The sequence below is a fragment of the Monodon monoceros genome, unplaced genomic scaffold (genome assembly GCF_005190385.1).
Source record: "Monodon monoceros isolate NGI ecotype Baffin Bay Population unplaced genomic scaffold, NGI_Narwhal_1 Super_Scaffold_21, whole genome shotgun sequence".
Classification (NCBI taxonomy): Eukaryota; Metazoa; Chordata; class Mammalia; order Artiodactyla; family Monodontidae; genus Monodon; species Monodon monoceros.
Window position 1 is genome coordinate 112,738,296 of NW_021703778.1, and position 25,943 is coordinate 112,764,238.

The following is a 25,943-nucleotide window of genomic DNA, read 5'->3' on the forward strand; positions in this document are numbered from 1 at the left end:
CCTTTAGTAACTGATATGTCTTATTGCTTAGTGGATTACATTGCAATACACTTTTAATTTAGGTTCCTTTATAAATAGTGCCAACTTCTGGGAATTTTATTTGAATTTTGAAATTCATGTTGACCTGTTCACTGAAAACTTAAAGGATACAAAATGGTAATGACAACAGAGCATGGCCTTATCTCTTACTGTGGTTCTTGATTCTTCTAATTTAGGAAAAGCTTTATGTAAAGAAATCAAAGAACTCATTCACTTAACACAAACTTACAAACTCTCTTTAACAGTTTCCAAAACTCATCCCACACTTTATCTCATTTTTTGTTACTACTGAGGCTGTGTCTACATTAGAATTCCTGGTACCTATGGCTTTGTTTTCCCATGAGTTCTCTGTGGCCAGAGAAGAATTATGAACATAGTGTTTATCAGCAGGAGAACTAGGCCACTGCATATGGCTGTCATCTGCTCTAGGTTTTGGTGACCACATATTTCAACATATATTGCAATCATATGATGACTTCCACCCCATCTGACAAGTCATCCGAGGAACTTTGGTTACATGCCTTATCTCATGTTTCATGAGGTTTTCCTGGTTATTACCCAATATTCAAGTTGAGTTAGGCAAAGGCGTCAACAGGTCAAATAACTGAGTTAGTTCACGCAGTGAGCCTTAACCTTAAACTGCATCCTGTAACCTCCTTTTGGAGAGGGCTCTGTCCTAAGGATCAAGAGCCTCTACCTTGGTTTCATGAGATGATGGTGCCACATTTTAGAATATATTTTTTTTCTAATTTCATTTGCCTAAGATGCCATTAAAAAAATTAAACCTTTGTATTCTTTGTGTGCTGATCTTAGGATCCAACCTCTTATTCTGGCAATCTCAATAGATTACTTTCTGCTGAAATTTTCTGATTTGTAGAATGTAACCAACCATACCATCTCTTCTCTACCTCTCCCAGATGCTATTCAGCCAAGTGAGATGAGATCTGTGGCAATGCTTTGAACCCACAATGGGAACAGTGTAAATCTGAGATGTTGCTTCTATTATTACCAATACTACTATTAAGTTATTGACAGAATGGGGAGCATGATATAGGATGCAGAAGGCCCTGGATGAATGCCTGCCCCAACAAACACCAGCTATGAGGTGTTGGGCAAGGCCTTTAACATCTCTTATCAGTTTCCTGACCAGAAAACTAAAGATCATACTCCCCACCTTTCTACCTGCCAGGGTTCTTGTGAGCATCAAGTGAAGTAAGATATGTGGACACATTTCGCAAAAGGGCCAAAATGGCAAACATTGATTGGAACATAATCACTATTATAAAAACAGCATCTGAACCTTCTCCTTTCTTCCAGTTTCAAACCACTTGAAAGAGCTGGAGGAGAGGTAAAGCTAGAGTCATGAGACTAGACAAAAAATTCACGGGCTGCTGATGAAAGCATTGTAACTGGGTAACTAAACAGATTCCTAAGCAGGAACTGAGTAGAAGCTTATCATAATTCACACTCATAGATGCTCCAATGGCACTTGACTCATGGGATTTACAGAGAAAACGTAGCAATCTAAGCCATAAGCAATTAAATTTAGTTTAAATGCATGTATGTGTGCATATGTATGTATGTACCTTGCCAATGCTTTTAACTTCTTAACAGTGTTCAAGAATATTAAAAATCCATGTGACCTTTTTCTTTCTGAGGAAAATAAAACGAGATCAAATATGCATATGGCCAGGAATAGAAGACTTCCTTCCAAAAAAGATAGTATATTGGAAGCCGTAATTCTACAAAGTCAGAGACAGTAGCTGAAATCAATGATGAAGATAAAATATTAACTCCTTTAACCATGTCTATGTCAAATCATCCCTAAGTTATTTTCTGCAATAAGAGAACCAGACAAAGGTAGAAGAGTTTTTGGAGATTTTCTTTCTCATTCTCATCTGAAAATGTTCAGTTCAACAACCTAGAAAAAGGATTCTGGTTTTTGTAAACACATTTTCCCCCCAAGATGACTATGCATCCAGCCCATCAGAAATCCAGAATAAGTTAAAATAAAGGCCTGGAAATATTTTCAAATGGACATCTCCCACTGAGATGTGAAATCCCCTCACCCCCCACTAACAGTCTATAAAAACATGAAGAATATCTGCTCAGGCTCTGAATCGAGACACCAACCTTCCCAAAAGACAACTACTTCCACCCAAACAACTGGTCCTCCCTTCCTTCTTGTCAGCACTGCTCGCTGAGAGAGGCTGTGTTTGGTCTCTTAATCAGACCTTGCTGACGGGCTGACATCACTGCAAACGTTTTCACTTACTCTCTGGCAACACTTAAATCCTTGCCAAAGGCCAGTCAGTTAAGTCAGAAAGCATTGTTAGTGCGAGGCTGGGGGAGTGGGAGTGTGACGGTCAGCTAGCAATCTGTGGTGATGACAGGAGGGAAATCTAGGAGCTGAAACCATTTTAAAGGTCACTCTGTGGGCAGAACAAAAGACCTCTAATTTAGAAAAGGAAACAGAACTCTGGGACATGGAAGCACCAGGATGCTGCTATTTGAGCACTCTGAAAATTCATTATCCACTCCCTGAATGTAAAGACTACTTTACAACCCAATACAGCTTAAACCAACAACTATTTGCTTTAGCAGCAGTGTAAAATAATTTGGTAAAATAGAAATGCTAAGTAATGTACTAGTGGGTTCAACTGCCAGTTTTTTAAATTTATTTTTTATTGAGGTAACATTGATGTTAATGATAATTACGTAAGTGTCCTGGGTACATTATATTTCACTTCTGTATACACTATAGCATGCCCACCACCAAAACTTTATTTCCCATCCGTCACCATACAGGTGATCCCCGCTACCCATTTCATCTTCCCCCCATCCCTTCCCTTCTGGTAACCACTATTCTGTTGTCTGTGTCTACATGTTTGTTTTTGTTTGGATTGGTTTGTTCATTTATTTTCTCTGTTTTATTTTTATATTCCACATATGAGTGAGATCACACAGTATTTGTCTTTCTCTGTCTGACTTACTTCACTTAGCGTAATACCTTCAAGGTCCATCTGTGTTGTTGCAAATGGCAATAATTCATCTTTTTAAAGGACTGAGTAGTATCCCATTGAATATATATATCTATATCTATATATCACATCTTTATTTTAAAAAAATGTTCTTCTTTAGTATTTTTTTTCTCCTTACCCTTCATTTTTTAAAAATTTTCAACCTTGAATTGCTAAATAGAGTTTAAAATTCTTAGCATAGCTTTCCGTGAAAAGCTGTTACATATACTTTATGACTAAAATTTTAAGAGTATAATATACTAAAGTATTGATAAATGATTTTTAAAAGGAACACAGATCATCAGAGAATAGTAATAGCGGGCCCATGCCTGGATTGAGATCATCTCGTTTCTGTCTTTCTAAAACTGGAGAAAGCTTGGGAGAAGACAATGGCTTCAGTCTATTGAACACCGTATTCTGGACCTGGCTCCATCACTTATAAGATTTGCCAGATGGATTCGCTATAGTTTCATTCTCCAAACTCTCACCTGCTATGGTTTGTTTTTTTTTTTTCTTGTTTTCCTTTTTTCCCCACTAAAGAGGACGTTTGTTCTGCCATCGTTAAGAAGCCCAGGCAGGCCAGGGCTGAACTCTGCAGTGTGGGAGCAGGGATGTAATGTACAGCATGGCGACTACAGCTAACAAGACTGTACTGTACCCTTGAAAGTTGCTAGGAGAGTAGACCTTAACGTTCTCACAAAAGTGGTAATTACGTGAGGTGATGGGTGTGTTAACTAGCCCTACTGTGGTGATTATTTTGCAATAGATGCATGTATCACACCATCATGTTGTGCACTTTAAACTTACATAAAGTTACATGCCAATTACACCTCAATAAAGCTGGAAACAAAAGAAAACAAAACAAGGGAGCACTCAAGGGAGGTCCAGTAGGTACCAGGAAGGGTCTCTTTGGAAAAGTAAAAAGGAGAGGAGAGAAGGTACTCAAGGCACCAGGAAACTCATCACAGAAGGCACACTGCACATCTGGCACCCACCAAAGATCAAATTCATTTGGGTAAACCAAGCTTGCAAACCCAGTCAATACCCAGTGATCTATACATAATTGATTTATACTGTGGATTATCTGCTTAGGGTTCTGGGGTACGGTCTGTAATTATTCACCTGAGTAAAAATTCTGCATTCGTTAAGTGGCAGTGAGTCCTCCACTGGATCTGTTATCAGATAAGAGGGACCAGCCCGAGGAGCCAGGGATCGGTGATGCCAAGAATCACCTGCTCCACTCCAACTTGCCAATACTGGGTAGATGAGTGGGTTTCTGTTGGATGAGAAGTCGGGTCGAAAGGAGAGAGAAAAAGTAGCAGGAACTACTGGGCCTTGTGAAGTTGGAACTTGATTTAGGTGGTGAGGCTGCTGATTGCTCAAATAACAATTCCTGGTAGTGGGAAGAGTTATCTCCTCCACTGTCTCTTCAAATCCAATGCTTGCCCTCACTTCCATGTGAGAGTGAGAGAGTTTCCAGACGCTACTTTACTTAGGGGGGTTTTCTATAAGAGCAGGTCTTTCTATTTACAGAGGTTGCTTTAAAATTACCTGGCCCTGTTAGACCAGGTAAACCACTTTTGAAAAGGCAGACCCACCTAGACACCAAATTAAGCTAAAGATCTCGGAGTGAGTCCACCTGTAAAAAGAAAAATGTCCAAATCTTACCAAGTTGTTGATTTTCGAGTCGTAGATGCCCCGCTTCATTTGTCTGTGTCACAAGCCACTCATTCCCCTTCTTAATGAAAACAAGAGGGAGTGATTATACCTCCTGGGGCTGTGCCATTTATGCCGTCTGAAAGGCACTTAAACGAGTGGCACATTATCTCACACATCTGGAGTTTACCAAATTAGCCAATTACGCTGGAGCTCATAAAACGAGGCCTTAAATGTCATTTAACTAGAAAATATTATAATCACCAAGTGGTCTGATTGTAAGATGATACTTGGGGCAGCATCAGTGGTTACAGAAAACAAATCGTGAAACAAAACACAGTTCGAATGCCCCCCAAATGCAACCACATATTTTCTACAGTAATACTTTCTGAAGAATACCATATTTCTGAAGGCACCAGCAATCAACATGTTTCTCATTTGAAACTAAGTTTAATCTAACCTCCTGTTTCCTAGTTATTTGCCTTGGGTAAACCAGTGCCCAAGAATTTTCCTCATAAGAAAACTAAGGAACAAGCAGGATGAGAGCAGACTGATGGAAAACCACGAATTCATCAGAGATATGGAGCTCTCTGCAAGAGATGGAACAATGGTTGGATTAAGAGTCTGGAGTTGTCAGAGGTTTGTGGTGCTGCCTCAGAATCGACAGGATTTGGTTGACTGACCATATACTGGTCTCCCATACTTTACTTGAAGGAAGAGATAAAAGCTGCTTTAAATTAGTATGTGATTTGAGGGTAGGAATACCAAAGGTTTTAGAATAGCTATTTAAAAATTAGAGGTTTACAGCCACTACTTCCACATTGTCTTCTTTTCACTTAATAAACAACAAAATTTGGTGTTTAATGAAAGGTGATACAGTGTAATGGAAAAACCATGGTATGTCACTAATACCTGTTTGACTTTGGGGAAGTTGTTTAACTTCTCTGATCATCTGTTACCTCACACAAAATACAGACATACATAATGATGCTGAGCTGTGTTGAGACTAGCGCTGTGCTGAAATGAAAAAGTCCCTAGCACAGTGCCTGGTACACTGAAGAAAATAAATATTAGTTTCATATCTTTCTTTACCTATGTCACCAGAATATCTTAAGTTCTGTTTAACTCTTTTTTTTCTCTTCATTTCAGAAAGAATGGCCACTAGATATTTTCAGAGAACGCAGAATGAGGAGGTGGGCAGTCCTGGTTTTATTTTAGTATAACTTATAATACCCTCACCCATCTGTGAACATCTCAATCACTCTCTTTAAAGGAATGATAAGTACAAAAATAGACTAGAAGAACTCTCATGAGATACTCTGAAGCAAAAGGAAATTAGGTGTGATGCATGAAAGCATGGTGAACAGAGATACCAGCTGCTATTTGTCAGGGAAGTTTACAAAATGAAGCTTACTGGTTTTGAAGGCACCTAGTCAACTAGGCTAAATCTTCATGTCTTCTGGGCTCATGATTATAGTAGATGGACCTGTTAGTGTATTTTGTCAAACCAGAGAAAGATGAAGAATCATGGTGATGATGGAGGTACTCTCAACAGTGACAAATTCCTTCCCTGTCAGTTTTCTGCAATGACGACCTTTTTGGTAAAAGCTAAGTAAATATGACAATTCCACATAACAGAAATCCTTACTCACAATTTGGAAGGCCTAGTTTTAAAAACTTAAGTTAATTTCACCTCTGTAAAGCTGGGTTGAAAAACTATGTCCTTAATAACAGCACAATGTATCTATGCTTCTAAGAAGAAAAAAATCTTAGAAGCAGTAAAGGGATTCAGAACCATGTGACTGAGCTCTTGTCTCTTAGAAATGTGAATTCTGGGCTGAGAGGTGGGGAATTGCATCTCTAAGAATGGTGAAAATACCACTTCACTTTCTTACAGTGGGGAAATGGGAGCTCTGTGCAGATTCTAAGTGTGTTAACAGACTTTAATGTTTTTAAACAACAGAAAAGGACTAGCTTTCAAAACCTTTAACTTGAGGGGCTGGGGGAATTAGATAAGAAGAACCAGGAGATGGGCCGGGGGTTCCCGGGCACTCGCGGCCCTTGCGCTCTTCCTAAAACAAAAACAGAAACAAAAACAAACAAAAAAAAGAAGAACCAGGACAGATGAGCTCTCTTAAGTGTTAATAGTCAAACTGACCAGCACTATCCTCCCTGCAGGCCACAGAGCAAACTGGCCTCTACGCACCTGAGTGAAAAACCATCTTTGAAAGCAGAGTATACTGTAAAAGCTAACTAAGAAAATCAAAAGGAACTGTTTTGCTAGGAAAAAAATTCAACACAGCATGTGTTAAAAGGATTTTTTTTTCTTTTTTCTTCCTCTTTTTTTTTTTTTTAAACTTAAGGCTATGAAATGCTCTTGCTCTGTATCAAAAATAACAGGCAGCTTTCTCTTTGGTATTTTTACAAATATTTCCATCTTTAAGACTGGAGCTTTCTGACTTTTGCTAACAACATGTCCAGATCTAAAGGCATTACAGAAAGAATGTCAACTTGCTTTAGAAGCAATTAAACATACAGTCGAGGAAAAGGCCAATTTTACTATGCAGGGACCACACATACTGTATGTTTGTTACATTACTTGATATCAAAGCAGAAACATCAAATTCTTCCTAAAACACACTTGAAATGAAGAGTCTGGCTAAGGAACTCCCACATCCAATTCAGAGATATCTGTTACAGTTTACAGAACTTGGCAATGCTGACACTATTGTTTTACTGGAAAGAGATAATTTATTGACTATATAATAAACTATGGTTTCTTTAATTATATATATATGTACTGGGTAAAATGAACATGATTTTGATCCCAACCGCCATAAATGCGGGCATATTATCAATGACACTTAGGTACCACATCACCAGAGGAATAGCAAGAATTTGCTGATTCTGTGTCACTAGATGACCTCAAAATATTTAATCAGCCTTCAGGATCATTATCATAGCTTCAGAGGGAGTGGTCTATAGCAAGAATTATCATCTTTCTTTTTCATTTTGCATCATCATGATGTTGGTGTGATAACTTTCATTCATTTGTTCAACGTGCATTTACTGAGTATCTCTACTCAGTGCCAAACACAGGGATAGGGAAAACAGAGGGAAATGAGACGTGCGCCTCAGGGAAATGTATTCTTGGGGTGGGAGAGGGGAGACAGACAGAAAACAAGCTCAATAAATCAGGGTGGTGCACGCTATATAACAGATCTGTGCACGAGGAATGAGCCTGGAGAAGAAGCAAGGGCTGTCCTAGGAAGGGCTCTGTACCCCTGATAAGGAATTTAGACTTTACACTGCAGGCCATATTTTTACTTATTCCTGAAACACTCAAAAGATAAAACAAAACAGTATGATACTGGCATAGAGATAGATAAATTAATGAAACAGAATAGGAAATAGAGAAACAGAATAGAAAATTTAGCTGATATATATGTGGAAGTTTAATATACAAAAAAGCTAGCATTTCCAATTAGTGAGTAAGGAATGGATTTTTTCAGCAGTGGTGTTTGGACAACTGAATAACCATTTGAAAATAAAATTTAATTCCTATATGCCATACTGCACATTAAAAAAAGAAATCACAGATGGATTAAAGATTCAGACGTAGATGTTTATAATCTTGGGGTTAGAGGATGTCCTTTTTTAATGTGTCATCAAGGTCAGATATCACAAAGGAAAAGATAGATATAATCACAAAATCACAGTCTTCAAAACTCACAAACTTCTGAAAGGTGTAAGACACTATAGTTGTAAGACAACTGACAAGTTGGGGAAAATATTTGTAATTTATGTAATAGTTGAAGGATTAGTACCTATAATATATACAGAACTCCTACAAATTAATTAAAAAATCTAACCTAAGAGAAATGGGCGAGAGACACAAAATAAGCAATTCATGAAAGAAACAATACCTAATGATATAAAAGTATGCTCAACCCCAGTTACAATCAAAGGAATACTATTAAGACACTTTTATTTTTCACTTATTAGATTATAAACAGGAGATGCATGTTAGTGACAGATATATCAAATAATGACTGATAATGTCCAGTGTTTGAGAGGGTGTGGAGAAGTGAGAACTCTCAAATACTAAGGATATAAAAGTCAGTACATACTTTTTGGAAGATAATTTGGCAACATCTATGATATAAAATGTGCATATCATTTGATCTTTTAAGTCCATTGATAGCAATTTTTAAAAATAGAAATATATATATACATACACACATAAATGCGAAAAAATAGTATGAGAATATATACTGTACTATTGTTTATAATAGTGAAAATATGGAAACAACCTAATGGGCCACCAAAGGGATTAATTTAATAAACTGCAGTATGTAGATAAATAAATTACTATGCTGTTGTTAAAAAGAATTTACTGGCATGGGACGACATAAATGACATATGTTTAATTAGCAAAAGAGTAGCCCCAGTATAATCTGCTAAGAGAGGTAGTGAACTACAGAGTTAGGAGCATGGGCTTTGGGGTCAAGCTCACTGGATTTGAGTCCCAGCTTCAAGATTTACCAGATATGTGAAAATTACTAACTTTTCTGAGTCTTGGTTTCTTCATCTGTCCAACTGGAATGGCTCCTAACAGAACCTACCTCTAAGAGTTATATGGAGAATTCCTAGTACATAGTAGAGGCTAAACATGTACTAGTTGTTATTATTACTGTTATCTTTTTGGTATAATGATTATTTTCAACCAATTCTCTTATGAAAACAACTTCAAAAAGCACACCTAATATCCTTTGGAAAATTATGCTCAATAGAGGCTTTAACTGAATCTATACATCAAAGACAATTTTAGTTTATGTAACAAAAATATTCTATTTATCTGATCATCTAATAGATAGGATGATGAACCTGACACATCAGTTTTTGATAAAGATATGTTTTGATTGAATATTCATAAACCAGAATGCAAACAAGGAACACATTTGGGCGCTATATTTAAGAATCAAAATAAAGAACTATCACATTTAGATATCCTCAGTTATAAGAACTTTAAAAAGCCTCAATAGCACAAAATAAAAATTGTCCTCTAGTCATCAAACTATTATTCATAAAAGATATTATTAACATCCTTTTTGTGGTAGTTTCTATCATATACATATTTAATTTTCAACCGTATTATCCAGAAAAACACACACAAAAATAGGAAGACACCCTTTTAAATATTTTTCCCTACTAAGACTAGGAAAAGAAATCATTCAAAATGAGAAAACACGTTGTGCAGTAATATATTAAAATGCCCACATCAACATAGAGACTATATATAAAGAACCATACATACCCTTCTGTGCGGAAAATCATTCGAAAGCTGTCTCCTAAGCTTTTGTAACTGTTTGGATCAGTGGCACATCTCTGAATCTGGAACCTAGAAACAAAATCAAACAAACAAAAAAAATCCAAGTTAAGGATTTTGCCAAATGGCTTTTCTCATTTTTCAAAGTCTTAGGAGACTCAGCCTTTTCAGATTAATCTAAAATATTCTGGGTTTTGCTACAGATTTTACTGATTTATTTGTCTTGTATAATCTTTACCTTATTTTTGTAGCCTTTAAAATTATGATATTTCTCTGTACTTTAATAGAACTGCAGAAAGAGTTGTTTTCATCTGTTTCTTAGCTAGGCAGATGCACCCTGAGGCATTTATGCTTTTTTCTTTTGCGAAAAGCACACACAGATGTCATAGATTGTTTTAATGCATAATTCAGAAATATGAAGATGCATATGAAACAAATAAGTAGCTCTATTTCTTATCTTAATTAGTGCTCTTTGATGGTAATTTAATACAAAGTTTAAAAATACAGAGCAGCTAATATGGCCTAACTTTGATCCTGATTATGAATTTGGAATTCATTCTGGCAGACAGGAGCCTGCGTTTAGAGCAAGAATTCGGGTCATACCGTGATACAATTTATTATCAAGTACTTCATGATAGAGCAGAGTGGTCACTAGGGGTAGTTCAGGTTACCTGGACCTTCACAGAAGCACAGTGCTCTGCGTGTAGTTTGTGCGCAATAAAGATGTATCCCATCTTAGAAAGCCAAATTCTTTTTTTTCTTCTTCGTTTTTGGTATGATCATGCATCTCAGAACTCTAACCTTCAAAATGTGGAAGTTCCCGGTATGAGGGTCTTACGTATTTTGTGTCTTACCCTGGGGTCTGTTTCTAATGAGATTTATGACAAGTATTGTCATTTCCCTACACCCCAGTTCTCCAGTTTCGCTTTTCTTTAGGCTGCCTACTCCTTGTGTTTAGCCTTCTTGTCCCAATTCTAAGTTAAGCCCCTTCTTCCTTCTGTACTTCCCTCCACAGTTTTAGCAAGCCTTTTAAAATAGAAATTTTCAGAAACACCCCTAATATTGTCTACTCTAAGATGCTTTTCTCAGATTGTTAGATTTATGACATGAACACAACTTCTAATTCTGAGAATGATTTATTTTATAGTTCTAGGCCCCAGGGAATTATGCTGAAAACTAACACATATATCACAGAGAAGTGTGAATATTTTGCTTTGATTGAAGTGATTGGGCATATGAACAGAATAAGCAGACTATAAGACTGGACAGTGAGGCTGGATTACATTTGAGTCTGTAAAGTGGAGAGGTGCTGAACGGGATTGTGTAGGAGAGTAGCCGTCCTGAGATGAAGGAGTTGATTCTTCCAGTAGAGTACTTGAAATATACAAATTCCTAATAAAATATTTATTGTCTGATTGGGTGGATTAGAATGGGAGTATGGAGGGCTGAATGATGATGAAGGCAATTATGATAGTCTGGGTGAAGATAATGATGCCAGAATATGAATGGAGGAAACAAATGTAATAAAAGAGGTGTGCTTGCTGGGTGATTGTTTTTTTCTTTAAATCAATGGGTTTTTTAAATGATACATTCAACATGATCCTCTCTTGATCCTCATCAACCCAGCAAGTAATATTCCACTGCCCTAGACTTACTATTGCCAAAGTTTAAAATGTCATAAATATTCATAATGTTTTTTGCTTGTCAAACTTACATCTCTATTAGCATGATCATTTTTAGGAGGTTAGTTTCTAGGCAAGAACTATATCCCTAAAATTTAAATTGCATGGAGCTTATCAGAAGATCATGAAGCATTACGACTAACTCATTTAAACTGTTCTGGATCCAGAGGTGCATTTGGTGTGTGTATAACCACTGGCCTAGAAGACTCAGTAAGCAGTTCTGTCTCGAATCGAGAACATGATTTGATGGTCAGGTAGGTGGACCACGTTTGGTATTTCTGGACGACTGTATGTAGATGAGATAATCTGGGACTTGGGATACAAATGAATTAACTAATGCTAAACACAAAATAGTACAATGGAATAACTACAGGTAAGTTTATACAACAAATAATCTTGGAACATAGAGAGCGATTTCCAAAATATGACTTTGATCCTAATTCAGAAAAGAATCTCCATCTCTGCATTTGCATATTTGTAACCTACATTCATCGTTGGGTATGAAAAATTTCTTATGTCTAACTTTCAAGAGAATAACTTAAAATAGTTTTATATATTATAAAAACATTACATGCTTATAGATTTTTCTCATAATATCTGTAATAATTTTCATTAAGTTCATTTCCCCCTGTCAAATTCCTTTCTGGATACTTTTCTCCCAAATTACCAAGTATTTTTAAAATATTTGCCATATGAAATAAGATGCTATAGGTTTTACGAAAACCCAGGGCATTATCCCCACTCTCAAGAAACCCAATAAATAAATGAGAAAAAAAAATTTTACAATAAAAGGGAAAATATCCAAAATGTCAAGTAGCATCAGCACAAGTTGCCCAGGTGTTCAGCAGAGGGAGCAATTACTGCTTTCTGCAGAGGATCAGGAAGGATCTCAGGAAGGAGAAGGGATTTAAGCTGGTCCTATAGGATTCGGAGAGGCAAAAAGAGTAAGCCAGGAGGAAGCATTTCAGGTGGGGAATTGAGAGAGGGAAAGATGTCCTTTTAATAGAAGTGAAAGAAAAGATCTCCCACCATGACAACCTCCAGTGTTTCGTTCAGGATGGATGTTACAGCATCCTGCTGGTGGCATTCAGCTGCTCAGGGTGGATGGAGACCTGAGCGGGTTAGAGGAGGGTGTTTATGAGATAAAGTCAATGACCAATATAGAGCGTTTGGCCTTTTCCTGCTCCTCAGCGGAGCATTTCAGATAACTCTGTGGCCATCTCACAGTCATGTGACCCGGTCCTAGAAGGAACTGTGAGTCACCAGAGGGACCAAAGCAAGTGAATCCTAATGGCAAGAAAATTGACCTTAGCTCCTCTTTTATTTATGGGGTTAGAGACATCAGCTTTGTCTATGATGTCTGCATGTACCAGTAATACCAAGGTGGGTCCTCTGTCAGCTTACACAAAAATGAATACAGAGTACAATTACTTCTTAATTAACTAGTTATCTAACTTGGCTATTGGAAGTCTAGGCACTTCACTCATTAGTTGCAATTTCTTTCTTTTTTCAGAATCCAACAGATGATAATATTTCCAATCCACTATTCTCAGTTAATGGGTTCTTGAATACTTACTATGTATTAGGTACTCCACTATTTGGGGCATTATGAAGAAATAAGAAATAATCCTGCCCTTTAGAAGTTTATAGTTATGTGAAGGAGATGTACAAATAGATGATTACCATATGCAAGGAATAATGTTTAGGAATAGTATTTCAGAGTATCACATGTCAGACAATGAGTTTTACTGGCACTGAATAAACACTAGTATTACTTTTACTGGAGATGATCTTATCTATGGCTGACAGAAAATAGTATCAATATTATGCAGTGACATTAGAGGGAAGAGGGAAAACGGGAAGGATATATTTGGGCTAAATATCTGTGATTAAACCTTACCCTCCCACTTTAAAACAGGCAGCAAGGACAGTCAGCGGAATCTTTGAGGAGTGTTCCATTTAGAAGCTGACTGTCTGATGAGTGATGCTGTGTTCATTACAAACAGGAGCGGCAACATCAAATAGCATCACATGAGGAGAGTCCACAAGCCGTGTTGCAGAGCAATGCAAAAGGATGGGCAGGCATGGTACATACTAATTCCTCTGTAAAGCCTCCCGCCATTCCTTACTATCCTAAAGCAGCTAGAGGTCCCATTAAACAGGCTAAGGCAAGTACAGCTGTCTCTTCTACTGTACATCTCACTTACGGTGTGTCTGCACTCTGCAGAGAAAGTCCATGCTGTATTTAGTTCCACTACACATGACTTATTCTGATCACAGACGTATCAGTTCTTCTAAGGAATCTGTTTCAAGTTGATATAATTACAGTGCATTTTGGTCAATCATGTAAAACAGCAATTTCCTTCTTCATCTCTTACATTTCAGCAACTTAAAAGGTTTCTCTCGAATTGAGGCTTTACATCAGCATTTTCCAAGCTGCGTTCTGTGCTAACAAATTCTCTCTATGCTCGAGGAGACAATTTTCCAGTTACGTAATAGAACTCTTTGTAAAATAACAAAGGCAAAGCCACACTACTCTAAATACAATCAAGATATCTAGAAGAAAAGATTGGACTTTCCCATTGTCCTAATAAAAGCAGTTTAGCCACATCTGGAATCTCCATCTGAGGAACTTCTTTTATTAGAATGAAAACTTGCTGCCAAATGGGCAAACTGGACAATGGAGTAATACTTAAGAAATATTCAGTGCCTAATATCAGGTCAGAAAGAAACACAGGGAAAGGAGTGTGGCTCAAACCCTACGCTCCATTGCCCAGCAGCCAGTGGTCCCATCTGCCATGGAGCCAGGGAGTCTGGTGCTACACACTCTCAAAATTGGGAGGGAACAGCTCTACCATCCACCACACCATAAATATGAAGCAAGTTATTGCGGTTACGACAGGGCAAGGAAGAGCTGCTCTATGTTCATGAGCAAATGTACAAGCATATTTTCAGAAGCAAAAGAACGTTCTCACTCACTGAAATATTTTTCTTTAAACTGGTCAAGAACCATTACTGCACTATTTCCTCCGACTTGATTGTGTGGTTAGTCAGTGATACCAAAGTCTGTTGTTGACTCTTAGCACTGTTAGAAATGTCACTTTAGGCATTCAGCTTGTCTGAGCACTTCCTAAGATATCATAAGAATGATACGTGTTGAGAAATACAATGACTTTATTACTGCCTTAAAAGCTGTAGAATGAGGTTGTTTGAAAATTCCTAAATCTCACATTTATGCAATGCCCTTATTTTCCAAAGTAAATTTTACATCTATCATCTTCATCTACTGTTGGCTGATGGAGTCTATACTGGGAAGTGGAGGCTATAGGGCACACACACATGCACACATATATATGTATATATACATGCATATGTATATGTAATCTATATATTTATATGAAGGCAGCAATTCAGTTGCAGAGTCCGATTGGGGTAGGTGATCAGATTTGTCCTAAAGCTATATTTGCATAGCACATGCTCTGCTTTTTAGTTAGATTATATGATTATTTGCGGTGCTTTAGGGTTGGGAACTGATGGAGATTTGGGAACGGGGGCAAAAACCATCCTAACCCATCCCTTTGGCATTGCCACCAATCTTAAGTAAAGCAGTGAGATAGGTGGGTTTTATTTCTAGCATCACCTCCAGATCATTTTCCAGTCCAAGAGTATTCTCATGCTCTCTCTTACCTTCCCCTATTCAACCCTGCTCTCAGAAAAGCATTCACACCAATCATTTATCCTTATCTTGGCTTTTAATTTGATATGCTGTCTTCCAGAACTTGTCCCTTGTTAAAGGGATTTCAGCTCTCAAGGAGGTGGCACGAAGGTCTGGTTTTGTTTAGGGTGGGGATGCAGGGGTACCTTTACCACCAGAGACAGCCCTCAGTGGTTGTTTTTTTCCTGAGTGGAATTTTATGCTACCATAATGCACTGCTACATAAAAATTACACCTTTGTGTCAAAGGAGGTGAGGCACTTGGGAAACTGAGACATTGACTAGGAGCCACCAGTTTCAGCTCCAGTGCTGTCACCGATAAATAGTGTAAACTGGTGAGAACTGTAATTTAACTCCTCTTTGCCTTTCTCCTCAGTGGTAAAATGGCACCACAGACATTAGAGGACACTTTGATTTTGAAGGGATGGTGACACACTGACTTAATATTTGAGTTTGTTAGCCATAACAAATGTCTCTTCTCTCGAAGAGACATTTCATTGTGTTTTGTAAAGCTCCAAATTCCATATTTTATAAGGGTGGGAGACTGTTAATAAAAATTGTACACTGACAATAAGTGGTGATGAGCCTAATGAAACTCCCTGCAGAGATCTTTGTAAATGTGATATGAACAAAGATTATTAGTAATTACCAGAATGTTACATGTGCTCCTTAATAAACACTTAAGAAACCCACCAGTGAATCAGAGATTAACAGACTAAAGGTTTGCAATTACAGAACACATTAAAAGGATAACTGTAGGAAGATTAAATAAAGATTTTAATTCACTGTAATTAGCCTATCTTACTGAAATAAGATGTTGCTCCTACAGAGTATTTTCGCATGCTTACTGGTTCGTTGAGCATGGGCAAAGTCACTGAACACGCAAAGACACGTTTGAGCCTTTGAAACTTAGGTGTACGCGCCTATGTTACAAACTTTGGAAAAAGGCCCTAGAAAGCACATCTTTAGAAAAATTTCCATCATGTATATTTGTTTCTTGTACTCTGAAAAATCACCTTATACTGAGGCTGCCCCAAGAGAAGAAATACCCCCGTCCCATAAAAGGCTAACCATTGAACTGAAGGGGGAAGGAGGCTTTGCATTTGTCATCCTTGTAGAAAGAGCATCGGATGGTGGGGAGTTGACACTGCTGATTTGGGAGATGATTCTATCAGTTTTCTTCAGCAAGTGCTGGGGAGAAAGGTTTTCTCCTAACATTTCTCTATATCCATAGCTTTCTTGTTCTAATTTTAAGTCCCTGGTGATTGTGAATGGTAATTAAAAAAAAAATCTTAGCTATGGGTATTTTGTTTTACTCCAGATTAAATATAACAAAAATCCATATAACGTTGCCTTAGCCATGATAAGCACAAGAGTCCTTTAATCATGTTGGAAGGGTGTGGTTTACAGTTCTAGATGCAGATTTCTGTCTCAACATTTCCTGAGATACCCATCTGCACAAGGGGCAAGGTTAAGAGTTCTGGAGACCCAACAATGAACAGACCACGAATGGAACAAACAGGTGGGGGGCAGGGAAATGTTAGTAATTAATTATAAAATAAGGCAGAACACAAGTATTAAATAGAGATTCTAGGAATTTAGTTTATCTGCGATTTAAGCATTGCCTTTGCTTGTTGGGTTCACAGTCTAGGCCTGGCATCAATTAACACCCTAAAATAATGTTAACAAATCCACAAGGGTCATGAGTTTGGCTCTGCCTCAGCAGTGATCACTGACTGAAGTTCAGAAGCTGTACTCACATACTTGGCTACTCATCAAATTATTCTGAAAATTCATGGAAAAGAAATATACTTTTCCTGATTGTTGCTCAGTCATTTCCCTAGGAGAGAGTCTCTTTATAAAAGAAATAGGTACCTTTACCTGGTAAAAATTAAGATAAGAGGCCCTTTGTCTGTTTAAAAGTCTGAATGTCTTTACTAGGAGTAGGTGGGCTGGGCTATGCTTTGGCTTAGCGTTTATGATGTTGTAAAGAAGACCAATAAATTTCTCTATGTTATTATAGAACAGTTTATAATTTGAAGAAATATGTAACCTGGAGTGCTCAGTCAGCCAAGATAATTACTACAGATAAGGTAATAACATCTTGGCAAGGCCACAAAAGCAAGGGAAATCTTCTGTGCCGTGTAATCTCAAACACATTTTTGAACAGAGCCTCAAAAATATTATCTCTCTGAACTATCAGATCAACCCAGATAGCCTGATTATACTTTTGGTAATTTCCTGTGATCCTAGACACATCTAATTGCAGTCTCATTTCACAAGCCAAGAAGATTTAAAACCTGATAGTCTGTGACTGTACATTTTACAGTTCACACTTTAACAGTACACTTAAATATCCTGTAAATGGTTCATCATTTTGCTAACCACAAATTTTGTTACAATAAACATTTACCTACTTGTCCCGAATAGTGTGATGAAATAGATCCAGTTTTGTACATCTTAACACAATTATAAGACATATAGTATTCCTAGTATTTAGAACCTGGGTAAAATTTGACATTGTAAAATGAATCATGATAAGAGAGTTTATGCTACCATCTGGCACAAGTTCTTCCAGTTGTTTATATTACTTAAGGGATAATAACTAAGTACACTGACAATATAATTCTACAATTTATTTTAATGACGATATGCTAGTTAACAAGTCAGAGACAAATGATCAGTAGATATAACAACCTAAATCTAATAATGTTAAACCACAAGCAATAAAACAGGTTAATTGACAGAGCTGTACGATTAAAATGTTCCAAGCATAAACTGGTCTCAATTAAACAAAAGCTTGATTAGCATGTCTTTCAGTCATTTTGCTTTGTAAAATACCAATCACGTTATAAAACTAAGCTTAATATCAGATTATAGTGCTGCCACTCTTTGAAAATACATATGTGTGTATATATGCCTACATTTAATTAAAATTCACATTTAATGCCAACAAATGACCTCCAACCCCGATACACCCATCTACATTTTCCCAAGTACATTAACCTAGGCTGGCCATTAGACTGGTTGATTAGCATGAATCCAACTCATACTTGGGAAATGAGGGAAGGATGGATCACAGATTGGAAATAAAACCCATTACCAAGGTGATGAAAATAGAGAGGGCTAAATCAACTTCAGCAATCAAATATTAAAATAACCACAGTCGGGCTTCCCTGGTGGCGCAGTGGTTGAGAGTCCGCCTACCGATGCAGGCGACGCGGGTTCGTGCCCTGGTCCGGGAAGATCCCACATGCCGCGGAGCGGCTGGGCCCGTGAGCCATGGCCACTGAGCCTGCGCATCCGGAGCCTGTGCTCCGCAGCGGAAGAGGCCACAACAGTGAGAGGCCCGCGTACCGCAAAAAGGAAAAAAAAAAACAAAAAAAAACAGTCATGACAAGTATCATAGTTTTCCCATATTCCCAAAATAACGTCAGTTTTTCAAAATTTAACCCCCCTAAAAAAACGTTAGCTATGTTCTTTCTCTCTCTGATTCTCCCTTTCCTGCCCCCACCAACTTGGGTTCACAACTTTCCCTAACGTTCACCAATAGCACCTACTATCTCATGGCAGAGGACCATATGGCATCATTCTTACCTGTTGAACCTCAGCTCCTTGCTCTGGATGAGACTCAAATTCTTGGTTTCTTGTCTCCATAAAAGATTTCCAGAACAGGGGATTCAAAAGCAGTCAAATTTACCCGAATCTTACTTGCCCTGGGAACTGAGCCACTTGACAAAAATTAATTATGCACTAGAGACCATAAGCCTGGGTCCCAGTGAGGGGGAATGTCAGGCAAGACAGAGTCTCTGGAGACCTAATATATACAATCCATCTTATTTTAACTGATCAAATGTGCCTATTTTATAGTTTATTTAGTACTGATAAGAAAGAACGCTTTTCAATAATGTCAAAGAAAGAAAGATGAAAGGAGTGGGTGGTTTCTTTGTATTCATAAGCTTATTCTAGAAAGAAATTTGAAGAATGGAGATAATAAACTTGGCTATTAAGGAAGTAAACATGCTTATGCTTATCAGAGTTGAGGAAAATTTCAAGGGAAGTTTATTTTTTTATTCCAAGATTGACCTCATATGTTACCAAGATTTGGGTGAGTTATCGGATCGAAATGAGAACAGAGTTTTCAAAAGCATTTCATAGGTGGACAGGACCTGAAAATGACCCCAAAATGGTAATAATCCTGCTGATTTGTAAATCACTTTTAACTTAGATTGCATTTTTACATTTTTCATCTCATCTCAGGGTGCCCCTTAGTTTAACAGTTCCTTCTATCTGTAGGGTTAAAATCACTTAAAAAAGAAAAAGTAGCAGCCTGGAGCTAGAAAGGCAGCAGACTGGAGGGAGTAGGTTTCCCTGAAGTCTCCCAGTTGTACTAGAAATTTGTCTCTCGAGTTCAGTGAAGGACCAGTAAAATCACTATTCTGAAGCCAAGCTTTTTCCTTTGTTAACAAGGGAATAATGTTACTTAATCGCCAAATGAACGGCAATTGTGTTCATTTAATTTGATCTCTCCCTGTCGGGGTATACACTATGGATGGAGAGAGATCTCTGCATGGGGAAGGTGGGCAGGACATCTTTGGTAGAAGAATTTAGATGCAATGTTTTTTGAAGAGCAAAAGACATCATGCGATTCCTTTCAGCCCTCTCATTGTAGACAGTTGGATTGATACATTCTGGACCAAAAAACCACATTTCTGTATTTACCTAGCATCTATTCTGTGGGATTTCTTTCCGAGAGTTTTTTTTTTTTTTTTTCACATCTTTATTGGAGTATAAATGCTTTACAATGTGGTGTTACTTTCTGCTGTACAACAATGTGAATCAGCTATATGTATACACATATCCCCATATCCCCTCCCTCTTGAGCCTCGCTCCCAACCTCCCTATCCCATCCCTTTAGGTCGTCACAAAGCACCCTGTGCTATGCAGCAGCTTCCCACTAGCCATCCATTGTACATTTGGTAGTGTATATACGTCAATGTTACTCTCTCACTTCGTCCCAGCTTCCCCTCCCCCACGCCCCCAACCCCATGCCCTCAAGTCCGTTCTCTACATCTGCGTTATTCCATATTTCAAGTGTTTTAAGTGCCTACTGTATGCCTGTGGAATATTGCCAAGGCCACCATCTAATAACTCTGTAAATTCTTTTGCTCGCTCTCTCTCAACTAAATACTTTTAATGATGACAATGTCATGAACCCACACTCGAGACAGCCTCAGTGGAAGGGTGTGGTTTCATTATTATCATCAAATAACATGCTAAAAATAATTAAAAATCACTTAGAACACTGGCAACAGAAAAGATGTGTGAATTATTCCCACCCAGGAGCAGGCCTAACTTGTCCACAGAACTTGTATAGGAATCTATGCTTCACTTATTAACCAAATGTTTAATAAAAGACAATGTTTTGGGCTGAATTATAGATGGGTACTTTGGCAGGTAACAAAGCACTTCAAGACAGTTCAAGTCATTTAATTTTATAAAATGCTCATCTAATTCCAACTAGCAGCTTTCACATAAATGTAACTTTGCATTTTAAAACAATTAGTTTTTTAAATAATAGCTCTCTGTTCTACAATTTAAGATACAGATAATCGGATATCTTGGTTAACCTAGGCTCCAAAAATCTTAAAGACTAAACATGACATTCATATAAAATGACACCCAAGCGAGAAACCTATAGTAAATACATGAGTTTAAAACCCCTCCTTCAGGGCTTCCCCGGTGGCGCAGTGGTTGAGGGTCCGCTTGCCGATGCAGGGGACAAGGGTTTGTACCCCACTCCAGGAAGATCCCACATGCCGCAGAGCGGCTAGGCCCGTGAGCCATGGCCGCTGAGCCTGCGCGTCCGGAGCCTGTGCTCCACAACGGAAGAGGCCACAACAGTGAGAGGCCCGCGTGCCGCAAAAAAAAAAAACCCTCCTTCGAACTTCTGCTAGGGTGAGTTCTGGTAGTCTCCAATGAAACTCCAATCACTCTCATTCATTTAATCATCATGAATCCTAAGCGTGAAGATTAGACTTAAACATTTGGAGTTTTAGTCCCTCCCTTCACAAGTAATATGTTAACATTGAGTATAAAAGAGCTAAAGTGTTCTGAAACAGTGAAATTCACAGAGAATTCAAGCTAACTAGCATTTATGGAATGCCTACTCTGTATGGGGTACTTGGGTGTGAGACTCTGCTTAACTTAGACACTGACCCTCTTACAGAAGTTTGCATTCTAATAGGAGACAGACATGTAGCATTAAAACATTAATGACAGGCAAGTCTTCCCAAATTTGTGGTATTCTTGCTTGCTTCCTTGAACAGTACACAGGGAATGCGACACAGCATTTTTGAAGTGCCTGGGGTTGGTGGGGACCCTTTGACTAGGAACTACCCTCCTGTGCTGTTACACAGTGATCTCATTAGGCCTTGCAAGGCATGGGCAGGCCAGTCCCCGCCCTAATGTCCCCATAGTGCTTTTCTAGTTCTTGGTTTTCCCAACATGGTTTTGTTCGATCTTTTCTTGCTAGGCAATGAGCTATCATTTCTTGCCCATCAGCGTGTCTGCCCCTAAGCACTCTCCCTGCTTTTCTCTCCTTCTCCCATTTTTCTCTCCTGCGTTCCTCCCATGACCTTTAATTCATCACTTAACAACCAGCAGTGAACTAAGGACCAGATAACCCAGCTTGGTCATGACCCTTAGTAGAGACTGGAGGGGCCAGACTATGAGTCAGGTCCATGAACATCAGAGCCTTCCCTGCACACCATGCAATTTGGCTGTCCAGAGACCATTTTTGCATGTGTTTTGTTTCTCAGCTCTGCGCTAGAGCTGAGCTTCTGAGATAAGTGGCCTCTGGCTGAGTTTGAACTTTCCTTGAAAATGGGTCGTCCTGAGAGGAGGAAGGGACAGGTAGCCTCCAATGTCCTTTGGTATTCTCTCCCCTGGTACCGTGGTCACGGTGAGGTAGAGCACCTCAGGCAGGTACAGTCTCTCCTCCTGGTGGGAGGATGGCCCTGCTGCCATGTGCCTATCTCTCTGGGATTCCTTCACTTTGAGGGCTTAATAAGGAGTCCTATTGCTCCTGGACACCAAACAAGGACTAATATAACATGACGAGGATAATGAGGACACATAGCACAGCTGACCCCAGCCATAACGATCCCTTCTTCATTCTGTTCCCCTATTTATTTTGTGGATTTAGTTTCTGTTTGTTTCTTGAAATAAAATGCCCTTCTTGTTTTTTTGTGTTTGATTTCCACTTCTGCATTATGGACTAGTGATAAGTGTGTTATTTAGATTCTCATAGATGCATGTTTAGTTTGAAAACTTTGAGAAAATATGAAAATTTCTTTTGAAAAATGTATATATTTTCAGAAATCTGGCCAAATCACTGTGGCTTTCTGTTGGCTCTGGTGGTACTACACTAGCCCTTTTGGAGGAGGAAAGAAAGAAAGGAAGGAAGGGAGGCAGGGAGGGAGGGAAGGAGGGAGGAAAGAAAGAAAGAAAGGGAAGAACCACTGTAAAACACTACTTCCCAGTACAAATACTTTTGGAACTCTTATGTGTGTTAGGTCAAATTCTGGCAGAAATCACAGGACAGCTGCAATTCCATACTTTGAAATGTCTATTAAAAGAAATCTTGATATAATTTATAGAAGAGTTGGAAGGTATTCCCTGTTTTTTTCATTCCCTTGAACACAGACAACTTTTGAAATAAAGGAAGGACAGAAATGAGTATTTTCAATGATGAAGTGAGTAAATTCACAACTTTAAATATATGATGCCAAGAGAACTTTCTGCAATGAAGATTGGTTCAAATATATATATATATGTATATATTAATATTACTTGTGTCAGGTTGAGTTTCAGCTATCATGAGAATTAAAAAGCTGTACAATTTCTGAAAGTTTTATGTATACGGATAAACAAGTACACAGTTCAAGATACCACACTTTTATATATAAATAAGATAAACAAAATTTTCTTTAAAATCCCAAATTTAAACATTCTAGAAATTTGAAGGCATAAACATGCCTTTTTTTCTGTTGGCTTCACCGAGGGCTTTGGTTGTTAGCACTGCCATGTGACATGTGTCATATCGGGGGGGGGTGGTTATTACAGAGACCATGTGTGACAAGTAGGTGTAATGAGGTCTCCTGGTCTCCTGGGAACTGGGACTGGGACATGGGAATCAACCAGGGACTGGTGCGGAAGTGATTCCTTGTGTAAAGTTGATGCTGGGAGATACCTACACAGCCAGATAGTAAGTGCATCCCCAGCCCCCTGTACATCCAGGTGTAGGTCATGTGACTAGTTCTTTTCCATGGAATCTAAGCAAAGTAATGTATCTTACTTCCAGACTGAGGTTGTTTTTCTTTGCTTTGTTTTTGTTTGTTTTTTATACATCTTTAATGGAGTATAATTGCTTTACAATGGTGTGTTAGTTTCTGCTGCATAACAAAGTGAATCAGCTATAAGTATACATGTATCCCCATATCCCCTCCCTCTTGCATCTCCCTCCCACCCTCCCTCTAGGTGGTCACAAAGCACCGAGCTGATCTCCCTGTGCAATGCGGCTGCTTCCCACCAGCCATCTATTTTACATTTGGTAGTGTATATCAGTCTGAGGTTTTAAAGAAGTGAGTGGGGCTCCTCCTGCAAGAGGTACTTTGCAAGATACCTTTATAGCAGAGACTAGCTACATCTTACATCAAATCTGTATCACCTGCAAGGAGAAAGCAGAGGACTCCAAAGCTCTAGCGGGTGCAGAGCCACTAGATGGAAGGAGCCCGGATCACTAAATCACACACTGAGGAGAACCTCCTACCACCTGGTAATACTCACATTGTACTATTATATGAGTATATTTGATTGGGGGTAAACCACTGAAATTTAGGGGTTTACCTGTTACTGCAGCTAGATTTGCCTTAACTGACCAAGGCTCAACACTGTACTGTGTCTCTGTCTCTCTCCATGTCCTCTCTCTACACCAGTTCATGCTTCCTGCTCCTCCACAGCACTGACCTTGACAGGGCAACCCCAGCCCTGGCGTAATATGACACAAAACCAGTGCTCACCACTTATTCCTTTCTGCCACTACATGTGCCAAATACCTTTCATTTGCTCCTGCAGATCCACTCTCTACTCTTCTCCACCCTGTTTGCTGCCCCGAGAGGCGATGTGAACTGATTACATCAAAAGACTGCTATGTTCTCTGCCTTCCAGTTGGATTTGGTCAATGAGAAGCCATGAGGTGACAAGAAGAAGGGAGGAAAATGCATTGGGGATATTTATCTGTCTGGTTCCTTCCCGTGAGGCTCTATCAACAGAAGTTCACTGCTCCTCTCAAGGAGCCCTTTCTTTGTGACTTTCATCTTTCAAGTTTTGCTAACCTTGCCCTTCACACACACATTTGAGCTTAGGCATAGGAGCAGCTTTACTTCCTTTTGCTGGTAGCCCCAGGATCCTGAGTTCTTCCTTGTAATTTCCTTACACCCTGCCCATACTCTTATAATGAATCCATTTATAAACCCTCTTCAAATTATCCTAATTTGAGAGTGCTTTCTGTCTCCTGTTGGTTTTCTCACTGCAAAAATCACATCACAATTGAAATTCTCTAGGGAGTCAGCTATCTACCCCTGGCTCACTTAGCCACGTCCAGGGAATGTAGTTATTGTGCAAACATAGACGGAAAGCCAACCCTTTCAGCAAAGCCCTTGAGTGATGGCAACTTGCAGAGCAAGAACTTGCAGGTACATCAAAACATGTCTACCAAATTCTTCCAGTAACAGCTTCCTTTCTTTTCACTCCTCTTCAGCTATACGATTACCATCACATGTTGTTGCATTTTTTCCCCCCTGTGGATTGCTTCACTGCTGAGAGAACACATTATTGCTTTCTATAGGATAGTGCACTGTGAATAGTGCATATTCCTAGTACACAATTTAGAATCTAAGTCTTTACATTTAAAAATGCAAATGTTCATAAAAACTAAAAGGGAGAAACAAGTAGAAATCACCACAGAATCATGCATTGCCATGTTATTTCTTAGGGCAAAAAAAAAAAAACTTTGTTAACAACCTGGATATGCTATGAATATGTCATACAGAATTTGCACCCAAGGAACGAATCACAATTTTCGCTTTCACATTTTTCTGGTATCATTCACGTTCTTTTACTGCCATTAGTTCCCAGCAAAAGATGCTACACAAGCACCAAATCGAATGGGAAATTATTAATATTATTAAACCAAACATCTCATCGCTTCCACTCACTGTGAAAAGTGCCTCACATGTGGGGCGGGGGGACAGGTAGTTTCAGTAAAGTATGTAACCTGAGGCATTATGAAAATTGTGTGAATATCCAGGCACAGAATCCATACATTCCCTTTTAAGGGCTTATTTTTCTCTAAATATTTTATCCTAGGATACTAGTAAGACTTTGGTGATAACAGTTGTATCCTTTTTCTTATTTCAGGAAGTAGGGAACTAGAAAGCA

At 38.6% G+C, this 25,943-nt stretch overlaps 1 protein-coding gene across 3 annotated transcripts in view; it reads right to left on the minus strand.

Moving 5' to 3' along the window:
- Positions 1-25,943, minus strand: part of SLC25A21 (solute carrier family 25 member 21) — a 531,884-nt gene that overhangs the window by 144,207 nt on the left and 361,734 nt on the right. For all 3 annotated transcript variants that reach the window (XM_029236552.1, XM_029236553.1, XM_029236551.1), the window contains exon 3: positions 10,033-10,116. In XM_029236552.1, the coding sequence (XP_029092385.1) occupies positions 10,033-10,116 (84 nt within the window). The remainder of the gene's footprint in view (positions 1-10,032; positions 10,117-25,943) is intronic.